Source organism: Oryza sativa, chromosome 3 (assembly GCF_034140825.1).
Source record: "Oryza sativa Japonica Group chromosome 3, ASM3414082v1".
NCBI lineage: Eukaryota > Viridiplantae > Streptophyta > Magnoliopsida > Poales > Poaceae > Oryza > Oryza sativa.
Genome location: NC_089037.1, coordinates 25916081 through 25939057, shown reverse-complemented (window position 1 = coordinate 25939057; position 22977 = coordinate 25916081). Strand labels below are relative to the sequence as shown.

At 43.0% G+C, this 22977-nt stretch overlaps 3 protein-coding genes across 4 annotated transcripts; 2 read left to right on the top strand and 1 right to left on the bottom strand.

Moving 5' to 3' along the window:
- Positions 1-207: 207 nt before the first annotated feature.
- LOC4333575 (nuclear transcription factor Y subunit A-10) lies at positions 208-5546 on the top strand. Of its 2 annotated transcripts, none has more exons than XM_015772628.3 (6): positions 208-326; positions 784-1226; positions 2948-3066; positions 3236-3304; positions 3703-3846; positions 4558-5546. In XM_015772628.3, exons 2-6 carry the CDS (start codon positions 938-940, stop codon positions 4999-5001), a joined length of 1065 nt encoding a protein of 354 aa, XP_015628114.1. In that variant the 5' UTR covers positions 208-326; positions 784-937; the 3' UTR covers positions 5002-5546. The 2 variants fall into 2 exon arrangements, with proteins under 2 accessions (XP_015628114.1, XP_025880121.1); XM_026024336.2 differs by having other exon boundaries at positions 4528-5546.
- Positions 5547-7738: 2192 nt separating this feature from the next.
- On the top strand, positions 7739-11967 carry LOC4333574 (GTPase LSG1-2). The gene is made up of 8 exons (XM_015772441.3): positions 7739-8130; positions 8241-8330; positions 8419-8505; positions 8858-8951; positions 9269-9325; positions 9957-10036; positions 10135-11252; positions 11682-11967. Exons 1-8 carry the CDS (start codon positions 7844-7846, stop codon positions 11738-11740), a joined length of 1872 nt encoding a protein of 623 aa, XP_015627927.1. The 5' UTR covers positions 7739-7843; the 3' UTR covers positions 11741-11967.
- A 336-nt stretch (positions 11968-12303) lies between these two features.
- LOC4333573 (uncharacterized) lies at positions 12304-13185 on the bottom strand. Its single transcript, XM_015772442.2, has one exon. The coding sequence runs from the start codon at positions 13098-13100 to the stop codon at positions 12510-12512; it is 591 nt and encodes a 196-aa protein (XP_015627928.1). The 5' UTR covers positions 13101-13185; the 3' UTR covers positions 12304-12509.
- Positions 13186-22977: the final 9792 nt, after the last annotated feature.

Sequence of the window (22977 nt, the reverse complement as noted above, 5' to 3'; positions counted from 1 at the left end):
GAGAGAGAAACTAGAGAGAGAGAGGGGTGAGCAGCTGAGCTCTGCATCTATATACAGCACTGCATCTCTCTCTATTTCTCTCTCTATATATATCTCTATCTACAGTGGATTTTCTCTCTCCTCTCTCTCTCTTGCCGTTGCTGTTCGATACTGTTGTTGTCCTCTCGTGGCCATTATTAGATGGCCTCCTGCTGCTGAAATGTGAGTGAGAGCTTTGCTTTGCTTGCTTGCTGGCTGGCTGGCTGGCTAGCTGGGGGTTGGCTTCCCCTCATCCTCGTGCATCATCCACTGTGCTCGGCTCAGCTGTCTGCCCTGTTCTTGCTTTGGTTTGTACTAAATCCTCTTCCGTAGTAATACTACTCTAGGACATAGCATACATGTAACATGGATATGGATACATCTCGCCGTCCTTCCCTTCTTTTCATGCTGATCTTGGTGTGTCCTTTCTTCTTCCTCTTCTTCTTCTTCTTGGTTCCTTTGATTTTTGGTTCAGAACAATTAATCAAGCATTTATTTTGCTTAAAAATGTGTTTCTCTCTCTCTCTCTTCTTGGCTTTCTGCGAGCATCTGTTGCTCTTTTTTTTCTTTGAGATTATTTCATCGGTTTACCCTGCCAAGTGGAGTATACATGTTCTTCCATCTGTTCAGTTCTTGTTCTTCCCTCCCCTTCTGATTCGGCTCCTGGGAATTTTCTTTATCCCTGCGAATTTTTTTAACCGTCTGCTTGCGCATCATCACAAGGCTCTAAATTAATCCGCTTTTGTTTAATCGTTTGGTCTTAAGGTGGTTGGACGGTTAGCATCTTCCTCCTCAAGCTGAGATCCTTCTTGACGCCATTGGAGGGGTCGCTGTCGCCTGCGTCCTTGAGCCTCCCTGCTTTTCTTTTTCTCTCTCTCTCTCCTCGGCGAGGGAGACGACGACGACGGTGGCGGCGGCGATGCTGAGCTTCAAGCAGAGCCACGAGGGGTTCGGCCATGTCGCCGCCGCTGGAGCTGGACCGCAGCAGCAGCAGCAGCCGTGGTGGGCGGGGTCGCAGCTGCTGTACGGGGAGGCGTCGCCGGAGGAGGCGGCGCTGCGCGACGGCGGCCAGTTCCAGGTCGTGCCCGGAGGCCGCGCCGCGCTGGATCCGGCGGCGCCGGAGCCGGAGAAGACGGCGGTGCCGGCGATGCCCAAGAGAGGAGGAGGAGGAGGGGCTCCTGAGGTGCTGAAATTCTCGGTGTTTTCAGGTGAGGTTCTTTGCTTCTTTTTTTTTTCATCTTTGTCAGATAATAATAATAAGTTTATGTGAATTTTGTTTTCTTCTTTGCATAAGTAAATCAAAAAGGTGATTAATTGAAATGAAGAATTTTGGCATGCATGTATAGCTGGGTTGGATCTGTAAACACAAGGGAATTATTGGATTATCTCCTATTTTCTCTAGCTTGCAAATCTGAAATCTCAAAGAATTTTCAAGGCATCATTTCACAGTCTGATTGATTGTTACCCTTTTTTTACCAAGAGAAATCTCCAGCTTTTTATAGAAAGGAGTAATAGCAAGTTCTCTGATGGAGTGATGGTTAGTGAGCAGTTTGCTATTGCTTGATTGCTACACATATTTTTGAAAGAATTGAGGTTTCTTCTGCAATTGATTTGTGAGAAAATCTTGCATGAACTAGATGGATTTGCATATGAATGTTGCATGAACTAAAGAGGGTAATAACTTTGATTCCCAGATGTTTTTGGGTCCAAACACTGTTTGGTGGTCCCTTTAGTTACATGGACAACACTGTTTGTCATGCTTCACATGTAGGCGCATTCACTGACATTTGATTTGATGTTTCCTGTTGCAAGGCTTGCCGGTGGTGGTGGGCATTCTTTGTTTTTTTTAAAAAAAAAAATCGCTTATAAACCTATAGGATCAAAAAGGAACAAATAATTGAATCAACTAAGCTCCCAACCCTTGAATAAGTCAAGAAAATGGGGGAATCAGGATTGAGGTATGTAATGTATTTGAAGGCCATGGCACTGTAACAATTGGTCAATCTAATATTTTGCAATCTTGTTTGATTAGTTCTATGACTGTTGCAATTTTTTGTCATCTAAAAAAAGAACAAGACATTGCATTGTTCGGTATTTTTTTATGTTTTTGAGGGGAGCAATTGTTTCGCCTCGTCGTTTCGCCCATTGGAAAAAAAACACAAGAACAAGGTCTTATTGTGGGGACATCTTCCACCAAACACTACCCAAGAATACCACATGAGGAAATAACATGTCCTTGACAAAAATATAGCAAATAATATATGACAGGGGACATACGGCACATACTTGCGGGTTTAGAAGCCAACGATTCTCCAGTTTTGAACCTTGAATAGCTTTTTAGCTCATATGACCTTATAAAATAGAGTAGGCCAAGACATTATAGCCTTCTCTTCAGATTCCATGAGTGGCACTCACGTCTCTCCAAACATTATGCATTTCTATAATTTAAAGCTTACATCACCTGTCCTAGAATAATTTAGTTGAGATAAGGAAGCATCAGCCGTTTGGTGTCCTATAAAATGCTCTGATGCTCTAAAGTGAGACTATATACACTTAATTACTTTCAGTTGGATAATTCAGAACATTGCCTAGATTTGTTGCGTGTTGTTGATCTGCATCTTTTAGAATGTGGCAAGCTTCTAAAAGGAAAAAATACAATGCATGAATGCCCCTTTTGAAGGTTGAGAGAATATATATTGAACTTGAAAAATAAAAGACAGAAATGGTGACATTCTAAAACCTGTTAGATGTTGTCATGGAGCACTGAAAATTAATCATGGTAAGAAGAATCAGCTACCAAATCTTTCTCATCCAAGCTGGCCAATGTTTCCACTCTAGTTATGCATATAAGGATTCATAGAGAAGTTTTTGTTTATGAACTATGGTAGGACAACTTGGTGTTGTTATACTAAGAAACTATGGGGTTCAGGTAATTTGGAGCCGGGAGATACAGGAGAGAAGAACAGAGAGCACTCTGCCACTATTGCAATGCAATCGCCGTTGCCAGAATACAACGGCCATTTCGAGCTTGGTCTTGGTCAATCCATGGTAAACCTTTCTTCTAAACTTTTCAGATAGGTGGAAAAGAAAGATAAACTGCTATCATGTTCACTGTTCAGTTGGAAATTATTCAGATTGTACTACTAAAAATTTATTTCTGAATAGTACCATCAGTGTGTTTGCTTGCTAATTGGTAACATACTAACATGTGTTTCAGGTCTCTCCCAATTATCCTTGTATTGACCAATGCTATGGTCTTATGACCACCTACGCGATGAAATCAATGGTATGGGTTGCTTTGTCCTATACTAAATAATATTTTCTATGTTTCATATAATAAGATTTTTTTGTTTTAAAGTCAAAATTCTTTTAAGTTTAACCAAATTTATAAAAGAAAAACATACCAATATTTTTAACACGAGACAAACATAGTATCAATATATATTCAATGTTAGATTTAATAAAAACTAACTTGGTATTGTAATTGTAGATGAGGTCAGACTTAAAAGCAGTTTGATTTAGAAAAGAAAAGGTCAACATGCATTGTAATATAAAACAGAGGGAATAGCATTTCAAATGCGATATTAGACTGATCCACTGAATCACAATTGTACGAAGTATACTGAGAAAAATTTTGTGATACATGATGTTTCTCTGACATCCTGCATTTGGGGGTGTTTGCAGAGTGGCGGGCGAATGCTACTGCCGCTGAACGCGCCAGCCGATGCGCCGATCTATGTCAACGCGAAGCAGTACGAAGGCATCCTCCGCCGTCGCCGTGCCCGCGCCAAGGCCCAGAGGGAGAACAGGCTGGTCAAAGGCAGGAAGGTCAGAACCCCAGCCTCCTTCTAGTAGTCCCCATTTGCCAATGTAATTTTATGAATAAAATAGCTTGATCAAATGGCTTGTGAAAAATGTTTTAGCAAATACACTTTTAGTTACAGATTTTTGTATGTTTGCCATCTAAAAAAAATTACAGCTTTTTACGAGTATATGGTAACGAAATTTGGTGGTGAAGACAAAAGTTTTTTTCTTTTAATTTACTCCCTCGAATAATTGACACTGGAAGCTTTGACCGCTTGTATTTTTCTTCTTGAAAATATGTAGAGTGTAATGTTAAAAATATAGTCATACAACCTTCATTCATCACAATATTATGCTGTAAAAGAAATTTATGGTAAGTTACTTTATCCAGTTTCATAATTCTTAACATTTTAGATAAGAATAAGATCAAAATTTCATAACTTTTACTATCAATATTTAGTTTAAAGGCACTAGAACAATATATATAAATTTATCTTACAAAGTATTATAATAAAAGTAAAAATATATTTGTTTATTGTATATATTATAATATAAAAACATAGTTAAAAATATACTTTGGAGAACATGTCATTTACTAAAACGTAAGAATGATGTAACCGGAGGGAGTATTCGAGAACGAAGTGAGTAATATAATTTGAGTATGATGTAAATGTTCCTTTTGTTGAGTTTGTTCTCAAATCTCAGCGCATATACTGCTGCTCGTTGATGGTGCAGCCCTACCTCCACGAGTCGCGCCACCGCCACGCCATGCGCCGGGCCAGAGGCTCCGGCGGCCGCTTCCTCAACACCAAGAAAGAAGCCACCGCCGCCGGATGCGGCGGCAGCAGCAAGACGCCCCTCGCGTCCCTCGTCAGCCCCGCCGACGTAGCCCATCGTCCAGGCTCCGGCGGCCGCGCGTCCAGCCTCTCCGGCTCCGACGTGTCGTCGCCGGGAGGCGTCATGTACGACCACCACCGCCACGACGACGCCGACGCGGCGGACCACTACAACAGCATCGACCACCACCTCCGCACGCCGTTCTTCACCCCGCTCCCGATCATCATGGACAGCGGCGGCGGCGGCGGCGACCACGCCTCACACTCCGCCGCCGCCGTCGCCGCCCCCTTCAGGTGGGCGACGGCGGCCGGCGACGGCTGCTGCGAGCTCCTCAAGGCGTGACAGCCTTGAGGCGGGGATCTCCAGGCGTGCCCAGAGCTGCTGCTGATCGATCACCATCAGCTTTGGCTGCCTGTAGGCAAATCATTCTTGGCTCTTTACTTGCATTGGGGTTCTTGCAAGCAACTCTCCTCGTCACCTACCAAAACTGTCCCTGAAACTTCTCTAGTGCTGGGGTCTCGATCAGGGATGATGATGTGATGGAGGAGAGGCTTACCCATATGCCTGTAAATTATGGTTAGTGTTCTGATTAAGCAACTAGTAGTACTTGGTAATTACTGGCTATGAATTAGTAGTATGGACTCTGGTGTCAGGTTGCTCTTTGTCTGAATAAACTGGAGTCGTTTGAAGCTTTGCAACAGCTGTGAGTGAAACTATGTGCTTGCTTGCTTGCTTGTTGTTGGAGTGATTAAGCTGGAGTTTTGTCTGGTTTGGGTGTGTGAGACCAGTGAGATACTGTGACTGTCGATATCAATGTTGATGAATGATTTATGACCTTGTTTATGCTATGGTAATAGTGAGCTAGTAGAGTGTATATGATTTGGTGACATGGTATTCGCTATGAAAGTTTTAGGAAGTGAAAGGCTCAAATTAACATTTGAGCTATTCTTGGGAGTAGGTCTAAAATTTTAGCTGAAACTTCAGTTAAAATGCTAGATCCTATAAAAAAAATGAGTATTTTTTATTAAACCCACATATTAGGTCTAAGTTACACAAACCACAATTATTTTAGCATGTAACACATAAAGCTAAGTATTATACTTCTAAAGTTTCCCAAAATCACACAATTAACCATTTTGACATGTACCTATATCAAAATAAACAAAGCACATTTAACATTTATATGGTGGATAAAATGTTCATAAACGTGCGATTGTATAAGTTAAAAGTATGGCAGATTAAAGTCAAGATGATTAATAACATGCTTTTGTGAAACGCTCGGATCATAATGCTTGAGGTTACGGCCCACGTACCAAAGTTCCTATGGTGTGAAAGTTGAATATAGTTTTATGAAATTTACTAAGAAAAAAATCACATACTCTTTTGCTGGCTTGCTGCCTCCCAAATGTGCATCCTATCTTACTATAAAGTTACCCCCACTAAATCCTTAAGCTTAACATACAAAGATACCACATCATCATCCACTAACAATCATCACATTTAAACATCATGCAAACATGCTATATCTTTATAGTTTTTATAATTTAAGAGCTTTTCAAATACAAACATGTTAAATTATCATCCAACATAATTCACATAATGTTTAAATGTATATTTATTATGTTTTATGATATCCTATATACTTATATAGTTTATCCTTACTTAGTTAGTGCTTAAATGATTAATCTATGGTCCAAATTATCTTTTTCCTTTTTTCCTCTAATTAAGTCATATCACATCAATTATTTTTAGCCTTTAGATGATTAATCTACGGTCCAAATTATCTCCCTACTTTTCTTCTTCCAAAAAGTCATACTACCTTACTTTTTACGTTTGAATCACCATTCTACATACTATTTAAATTTAAATTATCATAAACCATATTAATTTACTTAATCTGATATTATCTAGCTATCTTACACGTTATTTTTTTTATTATTATCATACTAAATTCCCGCAACAATGCGCGGGGTTTCACCTAGTTACATATAGATGTTCGATACTTTTCAAGACAACAAAAACTAGAAAAAAAAGGCAATACATGCCATGACATTAACTTGTATAAAGAATTTTACATCGCAAAACACATGGAACATCTTGAGAATTCAAAATTGTTTTATGCAATGATAAACCTATGTTTGAAAGTACTTGTACGATTCATTTGTTTAATTTTGACCGTAAATAATTTTTATATGGTTAAACTACGATGACAAGTTTCATGTTTATATTTAGGATGCTACACACTTTGATAATACACAGTATTCTAAAAGTGAGGATCAGCTTGGCTACTTCCTCAATTTTCATTTGCACACATTTCAAACTACTAATTGTTTCGTACAGAAACTTTTTATAGTAGTTGCTCCGCAAAATAAAATAAATTTATGTTTCAAATTTTTAAATATAATTTCTAAATGGTTAAACTAGGATGAAAAAAAAGACTTGATGTTTATGTTTGGGATGCTACACACGTTGATAATACAATATTTTTAAGTATATACAAATTTCTTATGGGAAAAATGAAAATGGTAAAGTTTGCAGATGAAAACTTGTGGAATTTTTTTCATTTTTAAATTTATCTTTTTTAACATTTACAGATATATTATATCAGCAGAAAGAGTACAAAAATAGACCCTGCCGCCCTCCATTTGGGCGGCAAGCTGACGTGGCACACAACATCGTGACAGCGCCGTGTGCGCATTTTGCGCTTAGCCCCTTGCCGCCCTTAAATGCAATTTTTGCCCTACCAAAAAAAACAATTTGCTAGTTCTTTTTACATCTTAGCCCCTTGCCGCTTTTGCGAATTTTGCACGTAGACCCCTTGCCGCCCAGACAGTGGGCGGCAAGGGGGCCACAAAATTCGCAGCCCCCCAAAACGACCGTCATGCGTCTGTGTGCCACGTCGGCTTGCCGCCCAAATGGAGGGCGGCAGGGTCTATTTTTATAAATCTTTTCGCCGATATAATATTTTTGTAAATATTAAAAAAATAAATTTAAAAATTCAAAACTCGTGTCCATAGAAGTTGGGCTGGGCCGTAGGCCAACTCGGCCCACAAAAACCACCGCCTCGTCTCGTCGCCTCGCCTCCGCTTCGTTCGCCACCCTTCCTTCGATTCGCGCCGCCGAGAGTTCTGTGTCTCTCTCTTCTTCTCCTTCCCTACTTCGCCGCCACGCCGTGCAGGTGGAGATGGGAGGCGGCGGCGGCGGCGGCGGGAGGAAGGACCGCGGCGAGGGGCTCGGCCGCGCGCTGACCCGGCAGCGGAACAAGGCCGCGGCGGCGGCCAAGGAGAGGGGCCACGCGCTCGCCCTCGCCCGCCGCGCGCGCCAGCCGCTCGAGTCCGTCATCGAGGTCAGCGACATCGACGCCGTGCTCCAGCGCGCCGCAGAGGAATACCTCCTCCTCGGTGGTGGTGGCGGCGACGGTGCCGGCGACGTCGCCCTCTCCGCCTCGCTCGGCTCCGGGCTTATCGATCTGTAACATCTTAAACGAACTTTTTTTGTTGGGTATCCTAAGTGTTCGACGAAATGTCTCTGAAGCGGGTTGCTCATTCGGGCGCGGGCGCGGGCGCTCCTTTGCGATGCAGGGATGGGACGGTGGAGACGGAGGAGGAGAGGCGGTGGCTGCGGGAGGAGCAGGAGGCCCTTCACGCGGGCAGCCTCAAGGTGCCCCGCCGGTGGGTGCTCAACAGCGCTTCTCTTTCTTCTCGTCTTCTAAATTTTGGGTCAGTGATGTATAGGTGGATGTGATGTTCTCGATTTCAGACCGCCATGGACTCCCCAGATGACGGTGGAGGAGCTCGACGCCAACGAGAAGCGGGCCTTCCTGGAGTGGCGGAGGAACCTCGCAAGGTTGGTCAGGTTTCATTGGTTATTATGCTGATTCTTGTATGTCTTCCAATGTTTGTTGTGTTTATGTGCCAAAAAAAATAATATTTGGACAGCTACTTATGCTTGGTTATGAAAATTTGGGATGGATTCCTTTCTACTTCTTTAATTTAGATATTACACTGGCAACAAGTGAAATGTTGGCCTGTATCTAATTGTGTACAATATATCCTTTTTCCTTCTTGGACTAAGAAAAGTTGAAACTCGTATCTTGAATGTGTGCGCAGTGAGCTTCTGGTGCATCAAAGTCAAGCATGATGTTGCCTATCGTTCTGTTTATTTTTATATACCAAAAGATTCTTTTTTTCTCCTGCAGATTGGAAGAGAACGAAAAACTTGTCCTTACCCCTTTTGAGAAGAACATTGATATCTGGAGACAGCTCTGGAGAGTACTTGAACGCAGTGATCTGGTGAGTGCGTATGCATGAGAAGACTATGTTACAGTTCAAATATGGACACGTTACTACTTTACCACATTTCATCATATATCTTTTTTCAACATTAAAACTTGTTCCCTATTCAATTGTGGCCTATTTGAAATTTCTGAGTTGCTTAGCAGCTAACAGCATAACAAATGTATCCTGTAGTTATATTATAGTCTGTTTTATTCATTATCCTAGTAGCTTTTAATTTTCTGTCCAACTGTATGTTGCTTATCTTTGAATGAGCTGACAGTTCTGGAAATTATGTGGAAGTGCTTGACTTCTGTTTTCCTTCTTTCTTGAAGCTGGTCATGGTAGTTGATGCTCGAGATCCCTTGTTCTACCGCTGCCCTGATCTTGAGGTACTTATTCCCAAGATTCCAGTATTTTTCTTTTGACTACTCTTTTTGGGTTTAAGATAAACTTTTAGATGATTGGTAATTTACATATCCAGCCTCTTGCAAGTTGCAACTACTGATTATAACCTTATTACATTCTATGGTTATCTGGAAGCATTAGCTGAATGCCCATTTACCATGAAAATTTCAGGCACTTGAATATTAAAACCACGATATTGGATATACAGCATATTCAGTAGTCCCACATCTCGTTGCATTCATTCCTAGACACGTTAGTGTTTAAGATTTTAAGTTGCTCAGGCACTGGCAAATCACAAAGGCACAACCTGACGGGCGCGATGATACAACTGTAAATTCAGTTTACCTTCATATCGCAGATGTTGTCCTGTTTGATTTCTTTGTTTTATTGTCTGCCAACAGCATAATGCTTAAATACTTCCTTGCGTGTGTTTCTGTGCTGATAGCATGTGGTGCTAGGGTTAGTGTAATTCATTAGTTTCTGGTGTTCCCTCTTTGTGATAAATATGATTTGTAATAATAGCATAGAAGAGATATAACTGTGTAAGCTTTCACTATTGTGTGGATCTTTGCAGTTTTGTGTTGTCTTCTGACATGTCTTTATGTATGTTGTAAGGTATACGCACAGGAAATTGATGAGCACAAGAGAACACTGCTTCTTGTAAACAAGGCTGATCTTTTACCACTGAATGTCAGGTTAGTAACACCACACAAGCGCATTTTTCAATATTCTAAATGCCTTTAGTGTCTGCGATGATCCATACAGTAATTTCTCATTGAAAAAAAAATTGCAGACAGAGATGGGCAGAATACTTTAAGCAACACGATATCCTTTATCTGTTCTGGTCTGCCAAAGCTGCTACTGCTGATTTAGAGGGAAAGAAGTTGAGCAGCTATTCCATGGAAAACTGGAATACAGCAGATCTTGACACCAAGATATATGGCCGGGATGAACTCTTGGTGAGATTGCAGGGTGAAGCTGAGTATATTGTGAACCAAAAGGGAGCATTAAGAGCTGAAGAGGGTCATGAATCTAGTCGTTCAGATTCTGTCTCAACACGACCCAAGCATGTGGTTGTTGGATTTGTAGGCTATCCAAATGTTGGGAAGAGTTCAACCATCAATGCTTTGGTAGGCCAGAAGAGAACTGGTGTAACCTCTACACCTGGCAAGACCAAGCATTTTCAGACATTGGTAATCTCAGAAGAACTCATTCTCTGTGATTGTCCAGGTCTGGTCTTCCCTTCCTTTTCAAGCTCAAGGCATGAGATGGTAGCCTGTGGTGTCTTGCCAATTGATAGGATGACAAAGCATAGGGGCGCTATTCAAGTGGTGGCAAATCGTGTGCCAAGAAATGTTCTAGAACAGATTTATAAAATCACCCTGCCAAAGCCCAAGGCATATGAACAACTGTCCCGACCACCAACTGCCGCTGAGTTGCTGCGGGCGTACTGCACATCTCGAGGGCATGTCAGTCATGCTGGGCTGCCTGATGAGACTAGGGCTGCTAGACAGATTCTGAAGGATTACTTAGATGGAAAGATCCCACACTTTGAGCTTCCCCCTGGTGATACAGATTCTGAAACTGACCCAGAGGAAACCACTGACCTTGAAGGCTCAGATACTGCAGTAGGTGCCACAGCAGATCATTGTGCTTCTGATGAACAAGATGAGGAAATCAGTCAAGCTGATCCAAACATTAGTCATGTACTAAGTGACCTTGAATCTTTCGACCTGGCCAGTGAAGTGTCCAAGAACTCTACAAAGAAGAAGAAAGAGGCATCCTATAAGCATCACAAGAAACCCCAGAGGAAGAAGGATCGTTCATGGAGGGTTGGAAATGATGGCGCTGATGGATCTGCTGTTGTTCGGGTGTTCCAGAAACCTGCCGTCAATTTTGCTACCGTTACAGGTTAATGTTTTTTTGCGGCACTCTGTGCGACTTCATTCTCTTTTTTAGCTTACGGTAATTGAAGATGTCGTTGAAAGTCAAACTACATTTTATCCATTTTGTTTCATCTTCTGCTGTTTGTTATGGCCATCTGTAATTCTGTATTGGAAATTTGGAATGGTACGCAATGTGGCTATTTTTCGATGCTAGCTTTCATAGCATTTGACTGAAAGGATGAAACCTTATGAATGTTCTATTAGGTTATGAACTGAGAGGTTTGTTACGATCAGTTGCAATGAGAGGATTTCTCTCAAAAAAAAAAAGAATGAGAGGAAGATAATTTCGTACAACAATATAGAGGAAGATATTTATACGACAATATTATTTCCTTTGTTAAAAGTGTTCGATACACAACGTGGTCTGTTGAATTAACGCAGATCATTTTTCCAGTTTGCAGACACATGAAGGCAGTGGCTAAAACGAACAGCGGGGATTGCCTGCAGTACTGAGGTTTGAAGCATGAAAGCAAATCCATTAAGGAGAAAAAATATGGCAAATCACATTAACCGCACCAAATTTTACTTAATAGAAGGTTTGAAGTATGGGTTTGGGTCCATAAAAAGAACTCCGATGCCACTGATCTGAAAGTTTTGAAGGAGCAACGTTTAGCAATTAGCATTGCAACAAGAATGTTATGCACTTGAAACTTACGCAATCCATATATCCAATTCACTGCCCTGCTGAAATTCATATAAAACGCGGATAATTTGCTAGAGAGTAGTAGCGAATCAAATATCACTATCAGTTATCACAAGACACAAGTTAGCAAAGTAACAATCAGATGGAGCGCAATCGCTTGTCAATTAAACAGAAACTGCATTGCAATGTACGCAACATCAGCACAGGAGCTCAAGCATATTGACACATGGATGGAGAGCAAATATATAGGATGATCTATTGAAAAAGCTATTAATAATCCATGTCAGTTAATCTAATCAAGAAAAAGCTATTAATAATCCATGTCAGTTAATCTAATCAAAACATCACATTATTAGAGCATGAGATCTCCGTATAATTCAGAACTCGTGTATAGTTTCCACCCAAAAATGAATTTGACATTTTCTTGGAGAGATCCATCCCCCTCTCCATCCGTCTCATGGATCAAAGTTTAACTAATTAATCCTTGAAAAAAAAAGAGAAAAGAATTCACAATCTGAAACGCCTCAGATCGATCCCTCAAAAAAAATTTCTTCTCAAGATCCCCACCGTTTTGACCAATCAGGCCGCGACATCTTGCTTCTCCGGGACCACCGCTTCCTCCTCCGCCTGCTTCTTCTCGCCGGCAGCTTCTTCCTCCGTTGGCGGCGGCTGCTGCTGCTGCGAGGAGGAGGCGGCGGCGTCGGAGGAGGCCTCGGCGGCCTGGTCTGCCTTGGCGGCCTCGAGGTCGGCGGCCATGGCGCGCTCGGCGCTGAGGATGGGGTGGTAGTACTCGGCGTGGGCCTCCATGCACTTGTGGAGCGCGGCGGTGACCTCGTAGCAGCGCTCGACGACGTCGTCGCCGGCCTTCTCCGCGTCCTCCACGCACTTCTCCCACCCGACAAACTCCTCCCTGCACCCGCCGCCCTTCATGAAGAGGCAGAACCCGCACTCCCCTTCCTCCTCCCCCTCCGCATCCCCCTCCCCGGCGGCGGCGTCCAGGATCACCGTCTCCCCCTCCTCCGCCGCCACCGCCGCCCCCGCGTCGCTGACGGGCGCCGCCGCATCCGCCGTGGTGTTCTGGGGCTCTTCCTTGGCCGGTGGATCGGCGGCGGGTTCCGCGGGTTGGGGAGGAGGAGGAGGAGCTGAGGAGGAGGCGGCGGCGGTTGCCATGGCGGGTTAGGGTTTTTGGGGGGTGCGGAGAGATCGGAGTTTCGGCGACGAGACGAGATGCTTAAACCCTTTGACGAATCAGGACGGTGTTAGTGGTTGGTCCTACGAGGACTATTAGTAGACTTGGCAGGAAGTGTCTAGGCCCAACACGACGCGGCGCGTCCGGGCCCGATTTGGTTTCGGCGGTGGTCAGAAGGCTCGGTTTCGCGGCCGGACGGGGGACTCGACTCGAATCCGGATCTCGAGGTTCCGTTTAGGCACCGATAACGGCTACGAAATTGAAAAACAAAAAAGTTACACGATAGACGAACATGCACCACTGCACATACAATATCACACTCACATTTCCGCGAATTCATCCTATAGCACATGCTCTAAGAAATAAAAACCAGCGGTACATCCCTGATCCCACTGAAGTCATATTAAAAATTTATCTATATGTATGTAATATTCGTGGGCACCAGTATTTAAACTCTAGTAGGTGTTGAATTATTGAGCGCTGCCCTAGTATTAATCATTTTAAATTTGAGAAATAGAATAATATATTTTTTAAAAGCAACTTTCCTATAGTCTTTTTTTAGAAAACGCATCGTTTAGTATTTTAAAAAACATACGTATTTTTCTATTTATTGTTGATATTGTAAACCCTAGTCCTGACGCAATATAGCCTGCTATAGGCTTCGGTATGGTTTTTTTTCCCATGAACGAGTACATCCCTACGAACAGACAGCCTGTGAAATTTTGTTGCGTGTGTTGAGTGCTATATTGTCATTCTAGCTGATTCCAGTTCGTTACAACAACTCATATTTTGCGGCCTGGAGCAAAGCACAGATCGAATTAACAGGTCAAGCCGTATTTTAGAGATTTCCAAGTGGTCTCTTAATGTATTCAGCATGGCTGAATATTGCTTGATTGGCCATGTTGACAAATTCGTGATTTCCTGGTCAGACACCACTTTTTTGCTTCATGCAGGTCAGCTACCACCACTTCCTCAGCCCACGGCTTTCAGAGTATGAAGAACACTTGCAGCCGCCTGCCAACAACAAACCATAAGAACAGTCGTTAATTTCATTGTTTATTTTATTTTACAGCTAGGTAACGGGTTAATTTCATGCATGGTATAAAAGCAAGTATAATAGTAGACTATAAGCCGACTAAATGCTGAGGTGGAGAAGAAAAGAGAGAGGAGAAGCGGACTGTAAACTTACAGCCAGCTTAGACACAAGAACCAATAAACCCTGTGAGAGATACAAGTGTGTTCTATATTAATTATAAAGAGCTAACTATTTTATAGACAGGCTGAAAGAAAACTATAAATAACCTTATAGCTAACAAGTCGGTTGTATTATTAGCCTCGCTCTAAAAAGGGTTAAAGTACACGTGTTTCATGAGTTTATTCCAGGAATACTAATTAAGAAATGAGTATGCACTAAAAGGAGTCCCCGGTAGAAAAATAATGACATTTATAGATTATTGAAAAGAGAGCATATATACGATGATGCGATGTATTATTTTCATAACCACCGTAATGAACTACAAGTACTATTACGCTAATTATTCTTTTTAAGAAAACAGTACAAACTTGTACACGCTCACAATACATACACCCTCACCTATAATTACACATTTAATATTTCACCTAAAACAAAAACAAACAAGTTACTATTAGTTTTGAGGTTGCTGTTGGGCATACCGCATATGCAGACGTAGTAGTATTAGTATCTCCGTTACAATGCATTTGCTTGGGATAAAGGTGGTAGTGAATAGTAATGGATTGTTCGGTAAGGCTCCAGTTTCAGGCTCTAGCTCTAACAATTTTTTTTTTGGCTGAAGTCTAACCAAATAATCACAACTCTTACTCCTATTAGAAAAGAGTGGAGTGAGTTAAAGTGCTTTAAAAAATAAACTAAAACGAGTGGGGTCCAGTCGCTCGCAAACTGTATTCTACACTTCATTTCTAAAGTTAAGATTGCTAAGTAGACCCTCACAATTTGCCAAATGAAAGCTGGCGGTGTGCGGCTTGGGCCCAGTGGAGTTGAAATAACGCGATGTATATCTGAAAAAACTGTAAGTGCCGGCCTTTTGTCTTATTTGTGGAAATAAGACAAACATCATTTTTACAAATGAAAAATAATTTACGAAAAAAACTTTTATATACATGTCTTAACAGTCTAAAAGAAAGAAAGACTAAAAAATAAACTAAAATAAAAAAAACCTAAAATCAACTTTAAATTTAAAGTTAAAAATTTAAATTTTGACTGATAGGTTTACGTATAAGCGAAGTGAAAAGATAAGATCGGCAATTAAAACGCATGTTGGTTCTCGGGGTAGGGAATGGAAAGTGATGCACGGTTTAAGCCACGTCGTTCTCACAACATTCTGCAGGGTAGCGTGAGGCCTCCTTGCCTCCCGTCTCTCGCTCTGCTCTGTAGTAGTAGTAGGACTGTAGGAGTACTAGTGATTGCTCAGCGCGTCAGCCAGTGATCGAAGATGTACCCCGGTTCACTCCGAGATGCACGAGGGGAGGGAGAAACCCCCACGTCAGTCCTGTGCTTGCCATTCCTGATTCCATTCTTTTGGCTATGTTTAGATCTAAGGTGTAAAGTTTGATATCACATCGGATACATGAAAACCGTAAGACGAATTTATTAAGCATAATTAATCTGTCATTAGCAAATGTTTACTGTAACATCATATTATCAAATCATGGCGCAATTAGTCTTAAAAGATTTATCTCGCAATTTACACGTAATCTACATATTTTCTATTTATATTTAATACTCCATACATATGACTAAACATTCGATGTGATAGGGTGTAAAATTTTACCAGAGGATCTAACCGGGACCAAATTTGTCAACGCCGATACGAGAAGAAAGAGCACGGAAATAGTATTTCAACTCCAATATGCGATGTGGTTTGACCTTGTCAACGTCCGACACTGACCAGGTCGGGGATCTTTCTGTTTGGGACACGACGGGCGCGGCCTGGTCCAGCACACTGCAGCAAAGAGGATGGTTGGATTGGAATTGGATCCATCTCACGCGGCAGCTTTGCTTTATCTGTGGCTGCCAACATCAGCAGCATGAGCCGCCGCCGGCTCCGTTGGTTCAGGGGACGGAGACGGGCGAGGCCACCGAGGCTGTGACGCACATGGGAAACATAACTCTGCCTTCCCCTTTCCTTTGTTTTTTCTTCTTTCTTTTGGGCTTTCCAGGCGTGGCGTTTTTGCGTGTGCGTCCTCTACGTCTCTCGATTTCACGTTCACGTCGCTCCTGTTACTACTAGTAGCAGTATTATGTAGAGAGAGCTGTTTGTTATCTGTCCAAAGACGATGGTGCACGAGAGCCTGGGATAACCACTTCTACTGGAAAGGAACCCCTAAAAGGTGAGTGAGAGTATCTATCGATCGCTCATTCGCTCGTACGGCGAGGTGCTGGGTGCTGGTCCACTCTACTCGTCTTTGCTGTTGTTTATCCAAAGTGATCTTGTTTGAGCTGTCACGGCTAATTCAAAGCTTTCTAACATAGCTGAGATGAAATCTGAATTTATGACGGATTATTCCACACATAGATGATAGATTTCAAATCATTTTTAGGCTACGGCCGTGTTTAGACCGTGTTTAGTTCCCCCTATTCCCAACTTTCCATCAAATCACATCACATCAAAAACTTTTCTACACATAAACTTTCAACTTTTTTCCAAACTCTCAACTTTCTTCAAACTTCCAACTTTTTTCAGAAACTAAATACACCCTTAGTTCACCCCCAACTACCCCAAACTTCCAACTTTCCATCACATCTAAAATTTTTCTACACACATACTGTATGTTTAGTTCCTGAAAAAAGTTGGAAGTTTGGGAAAGGTTGGAAGTTTAGAAAAAAAGTTAGAAGTTTATGTGTGTAGGAAAGTTTTGGATGTGATGTGATGGCCCTGTTTGGATCCAAGGGTTAGAGTTAGTTTGAGCTAGTTGGGGCTCAAATAGCCCTAAAGGATCCAAACATGAGGGGTTAGATTGGGGCTAGTCGCATCTAACCCACAAAAAAACTAGCCCCTCCAAGAGATGCTTATTGGAGCTAGTTTGAGTGGGGCCCACTGTAGAAGCCACTTTTCTCTCTCTCTCTCTCCCCGCATCGGATCCCCATCTCCTCCCAATCCCGCACGGTCGCCGTACTGTAGAGCAATTTTTTCCTCCGCTGGTCGTCGCCTCCTCCCCGATCCACGCCGCCACCACCACTGATCCGCGCCTCCGCTGCCGATCCGCGCGGCGCGGCCTCCCCAACTACCTGCACCGCGGCCTCCGTCCAACCGCGCCGCCGCCTCCACCGTTCCGCTCCGCCGGCCAACCTCAGCGCCACCGCCAGCCCCGAGCCGCACCGCCTCCGTCCAACCACGCCGCCGCCTCCACCGTTCCGCGCAGCCAGCCAACCTCAGCGCCGCCGCCAGCCCCGAGCCGCGCCTCCTCCGTCCAACCGCGCCGCCGCCTCCACCGATCTGCGCCGTCGGGCAACTTCAGCGCCGCCGCCACCCCCGAGCCGCACCTCCTCCGTCCAACCGCGCCGCCGCCTCCACCGATCTGCGCCACTGAGCAACCTCAGCGCCGCCGCCACCCCCAAGCCGCGCCTCCTCCGACCATCCGCGTCGCCGCCTCCACCGATCTGCGCCGCCGGCCACGCATGGACGGTGACGGCTTCGACGACCTCAACGTGTGGGCTACGCAGCTGTCGGCGAGCGGCCCCGCCACCGCTCCCTCTGCCGGCGCTGGCTTCGACCTCAACTCACAAGCGCCGGCAGCGGAGGGGTTCCCGGGGCTTGGGATGTACGGAGCCTTCCTCCAGGGCGACAACGACGAGCTCCTCACTAGCCGTGGCAGGGGCTCCAGCCTCCCTCCCTATCGCCACCGCGTGTCGGAGCCAGAGAGGGAAGGGCAACTCTAAATCTGTCAAGGCGACTGAACTTGGGCGGCTCCTCCACGGCAGGCACTGGTCACGGAGGAGGAAATGGTGGCGCCTTCCCAGGCGGGCTGTCTTCGGGGAGAGGCGGGCGCGTTCGACAGCGCTCATGTTCGGTCGCCGCGGCACCTGGCCGCCAGAGCCAGCGCAGCAACACGGCGGTACGTGCCGGCGGCAGCGGCCAGCGCCTACCGCGTCCCCGGGCACCGAGGGCAGCAAGGAGTGCCGTCCGTGGGCAAGCATCCGGCTCCGGCGCTCCCTTCAACAATGAAGATGAAGAATTGGAGGATGATGTGGAGGAGTTTGCGAGCTTCGGCGGACCCCCGGTGAGCCAAGCTAGTCGAGCCCAATGGAATGAAGTTAATAATGCTTGCTTGTTAGATTTGTGCATTGAGCGGCGTAGAGTAGGCACGTATAATGGTGCACAAATGAGTGGTGAAGGGTACCAAGCCATCGTCGACGGCTTACTTGATAGAAGGGGGTTGGTGTATACCCATTGCCAGGTGAAGAACCAAATACTCGTACTGAAAACCACCCACTCTTTCTGGCGATACTTGCAAGCGCACATAGGGTTGGGGAGGTTACCAGATGGAACCATTGATGTTGAGTCTTCGTTCTGGAAAATACATACAGAGGTATAAGCAGCCAATCTGTGTATTCTATTTTTCAGTTTCCTAGTTTCAAATTGTCCAATGAACTGATCTCTCATAGGACTGACTTACTGTTGTAGTTACTAACTTTCAGCTATTAAGTAGGCAAAAATTTGACAGTACGCTGTATAAACTATACTCTTCCTTTATGATAGTACAGTACTCTGTAATTCAGGTTATATGAGCATGTAATTTAGTTTTCTGTGCACTAGTATAGTACATATATGCTCATCCATTTTATTTATCGCTGCAGAAGAAACCATACCTAAAGAGGCTGCAATGGGATCCTCCGGAAAACGAGGAGTTGCTTGATCAACTATTCAGAGGGTACACTGTGGATGGAAGCACAGCCTTTGTGCCTGGAGATGATTATGGTCAGGACTAGGGGCAAGAGGATGAGGAGGAGTTTCAACCAACACCTATTAGTACAAGCAGCCAGAGGAGCCAAAAGGGCAAGATGCCATTAAGTAGCACTTCAAGCACTTTGTCCAGTCCAGTGAAGAAGAGCAAGAGCCCAATGCTTAAGATTGTGAAGGACATAGCCAGTACCTTCAAAGAGGCTGTCATAGTCAACACTAAGCAAATGCAGAAACGGGCAAGTGACAAGGCTGCATTTTCAGTCAAGAGGTGTCAGGAGCTGGCATTTGAGTGTGGTGTAGAGCAAACCATTGAATCTGTCTCTGCTATGTCCAAGATGTTCGAAACAGAGTATCAAAGGGAGTTCTTCTGTGGCCAATTAACTCCTGACCTTAGGTTGGGTTACTTCAAGAAATGGTGCAGGGACAACAATTTGGAGTAGTTGATGTCTTGCTCTCATATGTCTGTTGAACTATTTATTTGTGTGTTGAACCTATCATCTCTGTGTCAGTTGTTGAACTATTTATCTGTGTGTTGAGACTATTATCTGTGTGTTGAGACTATTATTTGTGTATTGAAACTATTATCTATGTGTGTTGAACCTATTATCTATATATTATTTTCGAATGTTGACAATTTGTTACATGTGTTGAAGCAGGAAGAAGATCATGGCCCTATGGTTGAGGAAGCAGAAGATGATGGAGGCAGCACAAGTGAGGATGAGATTGTATCGATGTGCCGCAACAATCTAGTGCATGCAGAGAATTTGATCGTGCAATTGGTTCCTATCTTGGGTATGTACTCTGATAACTACTTTGTGAAACTACCTAAGAGGGTCAATGGAGATTCTGGTATGGATTGGGTCATGGATACACTAGCCCGAGATGCCCAATGCTACAACATGTTTAGGGTAGAGAGAGCTTTATTTAACAGGCTACATAATACTTTGGTCCAGTCTTATGGGTTGAAGTCCACTACAAAAATGACATCTATAGAGGCTCTTGCTATGTTTTTAATGGATTGTTGGTTCACCACAGTCAGTTAGACAGGCTGATAACTGTTTAAGGAGGTCTTTGGATACAGTAAGCAGGACATTTAACAGAGTTTTGACATGCCTCCTTAGGTTAGCTCATGACATAATTGTACCCAAGGACCCAACCTTTTCAGAGGTGCACCCAAACTTGGAAAATCCAGCATTTTGGCCACACTTCAACGACTGCATAGGAGCTATAGATGGGACACATGTGAATGTTGTGGTGCCTAAGAGTAAGAGGGTTCCGTACTTGAACAGGCACAATGAAACCAGTCAGAATGTGCTTGCTGTTTGTGATTTCGACATGAGATTTACCTTTGTGTTGTCGGGATGGCCTGGTTCGGCACATGACATGAGAGTTTTCAAAAATGCTGTGAGTACTTATCATCACAAATTTCCGCATCCACCACCAGGTTTGTTACTTGAACTATCTTGCAACAATCCTTATCCAATTGCACTTGTTCATCTAAGTCTCATTGCGTGCCTCACTTTCACAATATGTAGGGAAGTATTATGTGGTTGATGCGGGGTACCCAAACCGGCCGGGCTACCTTTCACCATACACACGTATAAGGTACCATGTCGCGCAATGGAACGATGGACCGCCGCCACAAGGTATGAAAGAAACCTTCAACCATGCACATGCCAAAGTTAGGAATGTCATAGAGCGATCTTTTGGAGTGTTGAAGATGAAATTTAGGATCTTGTTGAACATGCCAAGTTTTCCTGAAGCAAAGCAAACTAGAATTATTGTTGCTTGTATGGCTCTTCATAATTTCATTCGAGAGATAGGGAATTTGATGCCTGTGATGAGGATGAAAATTATAACCCAATGCCTAGTTCTGTTGCATCCGAATGGCCAGCAGATGAACCTCTTGTTGAAGATGCCCACATGAATGCCTTCCGTGATGAATTAGCTCAAGCTTTATTTTATGGAGTGTAATTTTTTCTTGTCTAGCTTCATTTGTATGGACTAAACTACCTATCGCGTATGTTGAGTGAGATATCTCATTTGTACGGACAAATAAAATTTTTCGTGTTTCGGATGCTTGGTTTGAAATATGATTTGTTTGTGTCATTTGTGAGAGGAAGGAAGCCACACATGAGTCTTCCACACCAAATCCGGTTGGAAAGGAGCCAAATGATTGGAAAAGTATATTTATTGTCAATCTAACCCTTCCATCCAAACACCTCTAGGGCTAGAGTTAGTTCAGGGTTAGTTGAGAGCTAGAAACTAACTCTAACCTCTAACTCTAACCCTTCTATCCAAACAGGGCCGATGTGATGGAAAGTTGGAAGTTTGGGGTAGTTGGGGGTGAACTAAACACAGCCATAAACTTCCAACTTTTTTTCCAAACTTCCAACTTTCCCAAACTTCCAACTTTTTTCAGGAACTAAACATAGCATACATTCTTTTCAGAGGTCCGGGCTAGCTAATTCCTTGGATTATTGTGAGTAATTTTTCAAACCACCAAATGGTGTGTTTTTTTTTAAAAATAATGCTTTTTTAAAATAACTTTCTTAAAAGTAAAATATCACAAGTTTCAATTGTCCAGTATTTAGAGTCAAATTTATCTTTCTCTAATAGTTTATCTTGTTTTATGTGTGGATGATAAGCTCGACTGACTCTCCGAATCAATCACCGCCTTAGAATACTTTGAAGTTTGCTCGTGATAATTCATTTCCTAAGATACTGGATAAAAAAAATTTGGACCTCTACATCTAGCACAGATGTACATAGTCATCCTCGTGATAATTCATAAGCTATAAAGTATATATAAAAGAACATGACCTTAATTTTAGAATTAACTAAGTGTTTTTTTCTTTGTGGTTTTACTTACAGTCTTGTCTTTTGGGCATTAGGACACATGGAATATAAAAAGAGCACAAAAAAATTGTTTATGTGATGAAAACCAATTTTTTTTATATAAAATCCTTATTTGTCCATAAAAGTTGACATGATCCCTTATTTACCCCTCATTTTCTTAATGACTTGTGGGTTCAGGATTTGCTTGTAGTTTCTTTTTAGGATTTGTAGTTTTTTCCTTATTATTACTCCCTATGTTTTTAAATGTACGTCATTGTGGATTTTTAATCTTGTTTTCTTTTCATGCATGTACAAGCAAACAAATTGTTACGTTGCACCACACGTCTATACAGTAACATCGTACTTCTCTTTCTTTATTTAGTTTTACGCTCGCTCTTCTATTTTTTTTATTTCATGTATTATATTCGTGTGTTTTGCTTGTCTCGTATTGCAAACACCCCAAAAACCTCTCTCTATGCAAATCCAATATATTTTTGAGAAGACTGACCATCCACTCTACACATGCTTACTAACTTATCAATATGTTTCTAAGTCAATTGTCGGGCTGGACTATTTATGGGCTTGCAACTAAGTGGTTTATGGACCGAAGCATCCAAGTATCCACCAAATAGTCTAGTGGATAATCCGCATTCGTAAAGTATCAGAGATTCTACATCTGTACCTCACTATCCGAATTCGATCATATATCCACCGAATTTCTGAAAACATCATACCATATCATCGTTTTGGAGTGGATCATATCAGCATTTCCGTACCTTCTCTCGGTAAACAACTAAACACAGAAAGGGATCATCTAACGTGAACTTCTCACTAAATATAGAAATGGATCATCCGACGTGAACTTTCTAATACTAATATATGAGCCTCACCACTTACATGATCCAGGTATACGTGATCACGGATCCCATACACTAAACACGTATCCGGATCCATAATAATAGGCGTTTGAACAGCAGGTGGCAGCATCGGAGAGGAGAGTGGCATTTCGAAACGGGGAGGCCACGACGGTAAAACCGCTGCGAGTAAAAACCAAAAAAAGCCGTTCTTAATTGAATCA

Excerpts from the sequence above, each read along its gene's own strand:
- LOC4333575 (XM_026024336.2), top strand. The coding sequence starts at position 938 with ATGCTGAGCTTCAAGCAGAGCCACGAGGGGTTCGGCCATGTCGCCGCC. Across the intron at positions 3,067-3,235 it reads TTGGTCTTGGTCAATCCATG|GTCTCTCCCAATTATCCTTG; the intron begins GTAAACCTTTCT and ends CATGTGTTTCAG. Across the intron at positions 3,847-4,527 it reads GGCTGGTCAAAGGCAGGAAG|CGCATATACTGCTGCTCGTT; the intron begins GTCAGAACCCCA and ends CTCAAATCTCAG.
- LOC4333574 (XM_015772441.3), top strand. The coding sequence starts at position 7,844 with ATGGGAGGCGGCGGCGGCGGCGGCGGGAGGAAGGACCGCGGCGAGGGG. Across the intron at positions 8,952-9,268 it reads TACTTGAACGCAGTGATCTG|CTGGTCATGGTAGTTGATGC; the intron begins GTGAGTGCGTAT and ends TCTTTCTTGAAG. Across the intron at positions 9,326-9,956 it reads ACCGCTGCCCTGATCTTGAG|GTATACGCACAGGAAATTGA; the intron begins GTACTTATTCCC and ends GTATGTTGTAAG.
- LOC4333573 (XM_015772442.2), bottom strand. The coding sequence starts at position 13,100 with ATGGCAACCGCCGCCGCCTCCTCCTCAGCTCCTCCTCCTCCTCCCCAA.